At 43.4% G+C, this 10,756-nt stretch overlaps 1 protein-coding gene across 1 annotated transcript; it reads left to right on the top strand.

The window, feature by feature from the left end:
* Positions 1-771: 771 nt before the first annotated feature.
* On the top strand, positions 772-3,868 carry LOC137416022 (structural maintenance of chromosomes protein 3-like; the record flags this gene model as incomplete). Its single annotated transcript, XM_078769653.1, has 4 exons — positions 772-947; positions 3,161-3,241; positions 3,374-3,538; positions 3,673-3,868. Coding segments are annotated over 4 exons (581 nt in total), but the record flags the coding sequence as incomplete, so codon positions are not given.
* Positions 3,869-10,756: the final 6,888 nt, after the last annotated feature.

Raw genomic sequence — 10,756 nt, forward strand, 5'->3', positions numbered from 1 at the left:
TTCACCATCGATAGAGCCAAAAACGATGTATAGCACGATATCTCAAAAAGTTATGGATGGATTGGGAGAAATCTTGGTGGATGAGTTGGGTAGGTGATAAGGACAAGCCGATGAGATTTTAGATAAGGTACGGATGCAGATCCGGCCTATCAGTGGGATACAAAACATGAAGTGTTCAGTCTGACGGAGGTATGCGCTCTAACGAGTGCCGTCCTAGTTGTAGATTGCAGGCATATGGCATCTTCCTGTAAAAAAAAAAATACGATATTGGGTGAATCTGGGTCAACGATCAGGAAGCAAATGTGGTCCCTTGGTCATGCATTGGATGTCCTGTGGAGATCTTTCCATGACCATCCTTTATCTCCTTCTCCATCAAGTCCAATGACAAGTTTTTACAGATTCATAAATCACCATTTTATCGTGCGAGTCGGTGCATCGTCTTGAATTGCTGGATGTTGCCAGTTCAAATGTACAGTAAAGTAGCTTGAGCAAATATATGCTCATTTTAATTGCTGTATACTGTACAGTTTTAATTGGTGTATATGTATTCCAATTATGAAGTCAACTCAACAGGTGAAGCTCTTTCTGAGCCTTAGATCTCACTGTTGTGGGAGGAGAGGGGAAGTGTGAGGATGAAGAACATCAAAACTAGGGGTGTGATCTTCTGGATATTTTGTGGAATCTTTGGGGGTTGAAATAGGTATTGCATTTAACGGAATGTCTTCTTTTTTTTTTCATTCTTTGTGAGTTCGCCCTTTTATCTATTAACAGAGGGCAAGCGTGAAAAGATAAACGAACTGCTAAAGTACATCGAGGAACGACTGCAGACCCTGCAAGATGAGAAGGAGGAGCTTGCACAGTACCAGAAGTGGGACAAGATGCGGCGTGCTCTTGAATTCACGATCTACACACAGGAGCTGAACGACACACGAGCCAGGCTGGATGAGGCACGATTGACACATACCCCCACAATACCTGTCAAAACCTTCCTGTGGCAAACTTGTGCCTTGGATTAATTATCAGAGCCTAAGATCAGCATAGTTTGGTTTGTTGGTAGCAGTGCCACTTGTAGTACCAATGCCTGCAGAAAGACTGTCTTGGGACACATTTGTGTAACACAAGAATATGATCTATATCATGGCAGCCAGAAAAAATACTTTCCCATTTTAGTTCTCCCGCTGCCTTCATACGTGACTTTCAAAATGACGTATGGATGCTAAATGAGGCCCCTTGCGCATGTGCTATGCTGTGTATGTTTACAGTGACTTGGTTTTGGATCGCCAGGTACTTTTAACCTGCCAGTGCTAGCTTTAAGTTTGTGATTCAAATAGTCTTTCAAACATAATTTTCAGCATTAAGACAAAAGAGTGGCAATTTCAAAATGGTTAACCAGAATTGTTCTGTTCCTGAATGGAAATTGGACTCACGGAAATATAGGAATTTGAGAAATATCCGTGTACGATACTTGAGGTTGTTTTTTTTTGTTTGTTTTTTGTATACAAGATTGAGGCTTGTGTAAGAGCTAAAAGGTGTTTATTTCCTAAAAATTGTTGATTAAGGTGTTGATGTCCTCTCATTTCCTGTTGATACAATTAGCGGCCATGGTGAATATATGTAAAACTAGAACGGCACTCAGTGTGCGTACCTCCGCCAGACTGAACGGTCTGTTTTGTATCCCAATGATAGGCTGGATATGGATTCGGACCTGAACCAAAATCTAATCTGCTTGTTCTTCTCACCTAACCATCTCATCCACCTAGTTTAGTCATAAGTCATCCATAACTTTTATAAATATCATGTTATATATTGCTTTTTGCCCGATTCCTCGATGGCGCAGAATTACTTAACAATTAAATAATTCTCATATCCGAATCCAGAGTCGGAACTTCACCAAAATCGAATCGATTAGTCCTTATCAAACACACAACCTGTCCACCAAGTTTCGTCCAAATCCGTCCACAACTTTTTGAGATATCCTGCTATGTATCGTTTTTGGCCCTATCTCCCAATGGTGAAGAATCACTTTAAAAATTATACTATCCGAATCCGGATCTTCACCAAAATCGAATCATTTCGTCCGTGTCACATACACTACCTCTCTGCCAAATTTGTCTGAATCCATCCACAAGCTTTTGAGATATCCTGTTCACAGACAGACAGGAGTGAAAACATAACCTCCATCCACCTTTGGTGATGGAGGTAAAAACAGATGCTCCAACTTTTAGCAATAGATGCAAAAATCAAGTGCAATTTCTCTTGTGGCCCCAGAACCAAAAAAACAATATCTTTATAGCAGCCCCTGTATCTCCTCCCCTCCCCCAACATGATTAACAGAAGAACCTAGTCCAGACACAGTCCATTCACTGGTAGCGATCCATCGGGAGGGTTGTGTAACACACGTCCCTCCACTCGGGCATTGCACCTACCCACCTGGTCGGGAGTTTGCAGTGCGACCAACTGCCCGTTCGCTGAGCCAGTTCTCCAAGTCTTTTGTTGTGCAGAGCCACAGCCCTTTCTCTCAGGCACTTTTCCAAGTATTTTCGGCTTATTCCAGAAGCTCTGTGTGCCATTTTAAGTAACAATTCTTATCTCCGACACCATATACTTTATGATGCCCTGAAAACCGATGCTTCTTGGAGTTTTTGTGCTTGCGCAACGAGCATTCTGGGACGGAATACATAATTTCGAAAGTGCTGTATTGAAGCCGTTTATGATCGAAAAATCGATCCTTAATTACACGAACAGTGTGACTATCCATTGCAATTTTGATCTTCAGTGTCGTTAGGCTGCTCTGATTGATTCACATCTTCTTCGCTATCTGGATCTGATTTATCTCAATCCTGCTTCTTTCTTCTTTTTTGTCCTGCATTTGGTGTTTAAGCAAACTGGTCCGCACCCGTAATGTTGATTCATAATTAAAACCTGTCGCACGTTAACTCCTCTGCATTGTAGTTCCAGGCTTAATACCGTTGTTCAAGTTCAAGCAATAACTTGGTGATTGTTGATGAAGCTCTCAAGTTTGTTTACCGATCTGTGATATGCTGTGTGAGCTTTGCTTCGTCCTACCCAGAATATAAGAAAGTTTCCACAACTCAACTTCTCTTAACTTCGTTGTGCGAGGTTTTTCTTCTTGATGGCTTCTATTCCTCCTTGATTATAGCTGGCGCTCAAAAGGGAGTCGAGTGGGGAGAAGTCTCGGCAAATGCGAGATGCCCAGCAGGACTCTCATGACAAGATGGAGGTACAACATGTCTCTGTCCTGGGTCCAATTACATGACCTTAAATGTTTTCCCAAGCAGCTTTGGTTCTACTCTCATGTTTCTACGTTTCGGTAAGTAGTGTCTTCTACTGTGATGTTCTGTATCTATAACAGGACATGGAAAAACAAATGCGAGACCTGAAGTCTAAAATCTCAACAATGCGCGAAGAGAAGGAACAGCTGACGATTGAACGGCAGGAGCAAATCAAGGAGCGAACAAAGCTTGAGCTGCAGGCCAAGGATCTGCAGGATGAAATGCTCGATAACAACGAGGCTCGGGTAATGTAATGAAATTGAGCTTTTTATTTGATTACCCCACCCGGTCCAGCTTGCCGATCTCTTCATTTAAGAGTACACACTTTTGGTAGCTGATCCTCTGATGTATTGTACCATCTGCTTCATGTTGGGCGCAGAAACGGCTGCTGAAGGAGCGGCAGAAGCTGCTCGAAAAGATTCAGGAGAAGCAGGAGGAACTTTCCCAGACAGAGCCCAAATATAATGCTGTGAAGGAACGTGAAGAAAAGGGTATTGCCAGGTCTGTGTCTTCGATTCGTTTTGTGTTTTACTTTTGAGGGAGGTCTTCGTCTGCAGTGGACTAAAATAGATTGGTTTAGGGGCTTTTAATGTTTAATGTTCACGGGGTGCTTGTACATTGGGAGACTGGATGGTTTCATGCTCTTATTTTATTAGTGAATTTTACCAGACCAAATGGTGTATGGTTAGTGTACAGTATGTAATTTTTATCAAATGGTGTAATGGTTAGAGCATCCGCTTCGAGTCTGGGAGGTCAGCGATTACAACCCTGACCGAGTGGTACCAAAGAGAAACAAGAGAAAAACAAGCGTTACGCCTAGGTCCCCTGTCGGTGAAGATGTGAGTTGACAAAGTGGAAGACGCAAGGCGGCCATCTTGGATTTTGACGTGGCAACCCAATTTTCAATAGCGTTCTTCCTTATGCGTAGATACACCCACACACCAGATTAGAAGTTAGTAGTTCGTTTATTTTTCAAGATATTTCGCTCACAAGGTTCAGACATATATATGGTGGTGGCCATCTTGGATTTTGACGTGGCGACCCAATTTTCAATAGCTTTCTTGCTTATGCCTAGATACATCCACACACCAGATTAGAAGTTGGTACTTCGCTTATTTTTCAAGATATTCCGCTCACAAGGTTCAGACATACATGGCGGTGGCCATCTTGGATTTTGACGTGGGTTGCACCCACACACCAAATTAGAATTCGGTCCTTCGCGCATGCACGGACGGACGGACGCACACACGGACGGAGGGGAAAACCATAGACCCCCTTTCGCTCCGCGGTGCGACGGGGGACAATGACCACAGTGTGGTCACCAGCGGCGATGTGTGGAATCATGAGGATATCCGTTGCAATATGCGCTACCAAATTCGACCAGTCATTAAATGAAACGCATGCACTAGCGTCTTTTTGTCTTTCAGTTCTGGTCTTTTCCTTTGTTTTGCGAAGCAACATGCTTCATCGACTGATTACATATAATGTATGGACGTGAATGTTATTTCTGTTAATGTTAATTCATTAATGTTATTTATTAATGTTAATTCTTGGTGGCAGAGGGATAATTTGAAACGGGCTTGGCCGGTAGGGGAAGTCCGAGTGTATGCACATGCGCAATTCAATAATTACACCTAATTTGTGTCAAGTTCTGTGAAACGAGATTGATATGAAAACATTCATGTTGTCTTTGTTGCTAAATTTATTCTGGTTTCTTCAAACAAATCGCGATTTTAGTTCGCGATGTTCTTACCTCATACCAACGCACGTCTGAGTGTATGCGCATGCGTCATTCAAAAAGGCACCCCAACAACATGAACAACAACGTGGTCCTCTCATAGAGCTGCTCGTCGCAGCTAAAAATGGCACGTGCTGCTTCCTTTAAAATGGCATGGGACTTCCCCTAAGCTCAGTGGCTCTTTGTCTTGTCTAACATTCCGTGTGTGTGTGTGTGTGTGTGTGTGTGTGTGTGTGTGTGTGTGTGTGTGTGTGTGTGTGTGTGTGTGTGTGTGTGTGTCGGTGGTTGTTATCTCTATATGCGGGTTTCAGAAGGTGGAACGGAGCCCTTCCAGGTCTCGAGGTGTGTGTGCATGCTTTAAGTTTCTGTTGTTGCCGGCCTTATGCACATGTGGGTGGGCTTTATGAGATGGACCTCTGAATGTCGGTGTGTGTATGCATACTCGACGGGTTAGAGCCGGCAAACCCCATCAAACCACGGGTGCCACTCCCTCCCCTCGTCAAGCCACGAACGCCACTCCCTCCCCTCATCAAGCCACGAACGCCACTCCCTCCCCTCCTCAAGCCACGGGCGCCACTCCCTCTCCCCATCAAAGTGTGCTCGCATGTGCACACACGCGCAGCTCCACTACGAGCCTTAGATCCTCTTCGAAAAAACATTATCTGTCTCTCACACTTCTTGTTAACTGCCTCTGCCATGTGGTTCTCGTACCAAGCACAATTCAAAACGAGGCCATTTTTACCTCTTTTGTTGCATTACATCTTGGTTTAGAGACTTCTGTCGAAGTATTTGCAGATTTCTGTTTTCTGAGCTTTTTGTGGGGAATTGCTCCATTCCTCCATTGTGGGATCCATTAAGACAAATGAAAAATATGCAATATCCCCCAAACCCCTCCATCCCCTTTGACCCCATAAATGAGCGCAGATTTTGACGCGGTCAATATACATTCGTTAGGCATCAGATATAAAGCTTGTGGTCAAGTTTCATCAAAATTGTCCGTTTGGTTTAAATGCGAATGACTGAATTGCTTGCAAACTCACTGACTGTCTCACTCCCTAACTCACTCACTGATTCTCTGACTGATTTACCTATGGACACTGCTCAATCGCATAAGCTCCCCGGACTAAAGTCCAGCTGAGATAAAAATGAAGACTATTCCTGAGATAGAGCTGCAATCATGAAATATATTGTTGACATAAGGCAGAGTACGCTTATGTTCCTCTGGTAGTCCAGTTAATGTGTGGCCCATTGAAACCAAATCAAGCAAACAATCGATTCAGTAGCGAGACGAGTGAAATTTATGTACTTGTATAAAGCAGTGGTTCCCAACATGTCCACAAACCCTGAAGCAATTGGGGAGGCGAGGCGGAGTAACATTAACTTCCCTGCACCTCCAATTTTGGAATGCCATGGTTCATCCCGTTTGGGTTGGAGAACCGGAACCCTATCCTTTGCATTAAGTGACTGTGTCATCACGATAGTCGTATATGGTGATCCACAAATTATTTGAAGATTCAGAACTGGTCAGCATACCCAAACAGTTTGGGAACTACTGATATAATTAATAAAGGTTTTCTGCTCTCATCCTTTGCACAAGTGACACAAGGAGTGGGCAAGTGAGGGGATTTATTTATTTACCTGTTTATTTGCATTTTACATTGTACACCATACAGTGCTGCCCGTAATGTTTTCATTTATTTACTTTCCTCATGCTACACTTCTGGGCTGGCAGGGTGGCCTCGAGGTACGCACATTCACCTCTAAGCTGTCTAGCCTGGGTTTCAATATTTTCCGAGCTATAAACTGTCAGTTTGGTGGTTCACAGGCAAGGTGATTCATCAGTGTGTGTGCTGTCCCTTGTATGGACGTTAAAAGAGCGTCCCATCTGTCAGCATTCGTTGATGGACGTTAAATATTCCACGGTATCCTTCACAAAAAGTAGGCGAGCTGTCACCAGCATGCGGAACAAATTACAAATTCCTGCCCTTACCAGAAAAGGGCATTGCATTAGTGGCACAAGCACACGCTCGACCTGTCTTACTACCCACAGCTTTGTGCTGCGTACGAAAGAAGAAGAAGACCACTTCTGTTGTACACATTATTTTACTTTGCACGTTATTTCCACAGTTAAGAAGCTATTGGTTCTGAAAGCTTCTTGTGTATGTATACATGTGTGTATATATATATACGTGTGTGTGTGTGTGTGTGTGTGTGTGTGTGTGTGTGTGTGTGTGTGTGTGTGTGTGTGTGTGTGTGTGTGTGTGTGTGTGTGTGTGTATATTTTTTATACAGTATATATATATATATATATATATATATATATATATATATACAGCAGGCTATTATTGTATTGTGTATAATGTGTATATATATATATATATATATATAATTTATATATATATATATATATATATATATATATATATATATATATATATATATACACAGACTTGGCATTTAATATGGAATATATATTTTTTTCTTGACTTGGGTTTACTTACTTAACTCAGTATATCAATCTGGTGAGATTCTTTTTCACTTTGGTGATTTATTTGTTAAAAGAACCATGTCACTGATTGTCTGTCGCAGCAAGAAGTCAACAACAGGATTATATCACAGGTGGCGTGGCAAAATGTACGGACAGGTGCATTTGATGATTGGCTTCACAGTCGGGTATACAAGGGTTGTTGCGTTCTGTATTAGTGGAAAACAACTGCTGCATGTCTCCAAAAGTTATTGCCGCTTCCTCTGGAGATGGTCCGTCAACTCGACAATACTGTTTGTCATGGAGTGGTGGCTTTACGAAATTACGGCATGAAACAGCGTGCTATTGCTCGGCAGTATGGCATCACTCAAGGTCAGGTGTCAAAGATCCTGAAACGAAATGCTCAGAGGGGTGCCCCTACTCCAATACTGAGGCCAGGACATCCCCGCAGAACCACAAGGAGGGATGATCGCCAGCTGCACCGGTTAGTCCGCAATGGCCGTACCAAGTCAGCTAATCGGCTTAGGGCTGAGTGGCAGCAACTGACAAATGTGCCTGTATCCAGAAGGCTAGTCAACCAACGACTGGTTCAAGCAGGCTATCGTGCCAGGCGTCCCCTGAGAAAGCCACACCTGACCAGACAACACCGCCAGCGCCGATTGCAGTGGGCCAGAGAGCACCGTCAATGGCAGCCAGGACACTGGAATCACGTGATCTTCAGTGACGAGTCTAGATTTCTGGTCTATCGTCACGATGGCCGCGTCCGAGTGCGCAGACAAGAGCATGAAGCCTACAACAAAGATTGTATAGTGCCAAGAGTCCAAGATGGAGGTGGTGGGGTGACCGTTTGGGCTGCTTTTCATGCAGGGGGCAAAACTGACCTGGTTGTTCTGAATGGAAACCTGAACCAGTTCAAGTACAGGGCCATTCTGGAAGAAACATTGCTTCCATTTGCTCGTGCAGCCTTTCGAGGAAACTTTATCTTCCAAGATGACAATGCACGGCCTCATCATGCTCGAATGATCGAACACTTTCTTGCTGACCGTGGTGTAGAGCATATGGAGTGGCCTGCCATGTCCCCGGATATGAATCCGATAGAGAACTTGTGGGCAGAATTAACGCGTCAAATCGACCACTTGGACCAGCAGCCGACCTCTGTGCGTGAATTGCAGCAGGCTATTGTCACTGCATGGCAAGCGATTCCTGTCCAAACCTTGGCAAATCTCGTGAACAGCATGCCTCAACGTGTACGTGCTCTCCTGAATGCTCGTGGGGGTTACACGAAGTACTGAACTGTAATTTTACTGTCCGTAATCCCAGTCGTAATTTAACTTTTGTTTTTGTTAAAAAAACATTTGGCTAATGTGCAAAATAAAGAGATACTTCTGGAAAACGTACAGAAGTTTAACACAGTACTGTCCATGAATTGAGTTCGATATCAGTTTACATCACTTTCAAGGATCAATTTATTTGTTTCGAAATGTCAAATGTGGTTTTTGTTTCTTTTAAAGGTCACATTAACAAAATCTAGAATAATTTCAACATAATTCCAATGAACTTTTGGTTCTAAGACATCTTGAAAAGTAAGTTCACCCCCACAAAAAAAATATGCCATATTAAATGCCAAGTCTGTATATACAGTCACGTGAAAAAGTAAGTACACCCCATGTAAAGTTTTGACTTTTTCAACATACAGCTATTTGATCTTCATTTCAACAATATTGATAGATAAAGGTGATATAATATAACAAATATCATGAAACATTTACATTTTGTAGTCCATTGTATAATTTTAATAAACGTAAATGCAAATTTCATATGTGGAAAAAGTAAGTACGCCCTTGGCTCTAATAGGTGGTATTGCCCCCTTTGGCAGAAACAACCTCAAGGAGGCGTTTCTTATAACTGTCTACCAGTCTCTGACATCGACTGTTAGAAATTTTTGCCCACTCCTCCATGCAGAATTCTTTCAGCTGTGCGATGTTTGAGGGGTTTCTTGCATGCACAGCTCGTTTCAAATCCCCCCACAACATCTCGATGGGATTTAGATCCGGGCTTTGACTTGGCCATTCCAGAACCCTCCATTTCTTTCTTTTCAGCCATTCCTTGCTGGATTTACTGGTATGTTTAGGGTCATTGTCATGTTGCAAGGTCCACCTTCGGTTGAGCTTCAACTTTCCGTCAGATGGCCTCACATTATCCTCAAGCACCCTCTGGTACAATGAAGAATTCATAGTGGATTCTATGATGGTGAGCTGCCCAGGCCCTGATGCAGCAAAGCTGCCACAAACCATAATATACTCAAAGGCAAAAGTTATTGTGACACACAAACAACAAACAGAATCAGTGTTAAACTTTTACTGCCGCGAATGAAATGTTATTACATGGAAAGACAAATGTTTCAAGGTATGGTAACGATCAACAGTCCATAAGAACAGTGCACCTGGCATATGCAAATGAGCCACAACACAAGAGGGGGTTCACAAGCAAGTTCACACAGTCAGTAGCGAGTGTGTCCACCTTGTGCATTGATGCAGGCCTGGCACCTTCGCCTCATTGAGGCCACTAAACGTCGATGAAAGTCCTTGGGAAGATCATTCCATATCCGAGGAAGGATTTGGTGGAGTTCCTGCAGCGTTTTTGGAGGATTCGGATGACGTCGTAAACGTCGCTCCATTTCATCCCAGACGTGTTCAATGGGTGACAAATCAGGGGATCTTGCAGGCCAGGGTAACACATTAACATTGTTCTGATTAAGATACTGCTGTACAACGCGAGCAATGTGTGGTCTGGCATTATCGTGTTGAAACGTCACTCCAGGGCCGTTCTGTTGCAAAAACGGTAAAGCGGCCATTTGCAAAATCTCGTCTCTGTACCTCACAGCATTCAAGGTCCCCTCAATCACAATCATTGGCGTTCTTGCTGCAGCTGTTATCCCACCCCAGATCATAATGCCCCCACCTCCAAAATGATCCCCTTCCAGAACACATGGCCTGATGTAACGTTCACCTGTGCACCTGTAGACACGTGTCCTACCGTCAGCTCGGTGAAGCTGTGCCAAATGGTGTTTCTATGGATGTTGAATCGATGAGCAACATCACGCTGCGAGGTACCAGACTGAAGCATACCTATAGCTCTCCATCTGTCATTTTCCCCGAGGCGTGGTATGTCGAACTTGTTCCAGAACGATGAATAGAGGTGTTTTTCTGACTTCTGCATTTCTTAAGACTGCATTGAGTG

Source organism: Myxine glutinosa, unplaced genomic scaffold (assembly GCF_964187855.1).
Source record: "Myxine glutinosa unplaced genomic scaffold, kmMyxGlut1.1 SCAFFOLD_3698, whole genome shotgun sequence".
Classification (NCBI taxonomy): Eukaryota; Metazoa; Chordata; class Myxini; order Myxiniformes; family Myxinidae; genus Myxine; species Myxine glutinosa.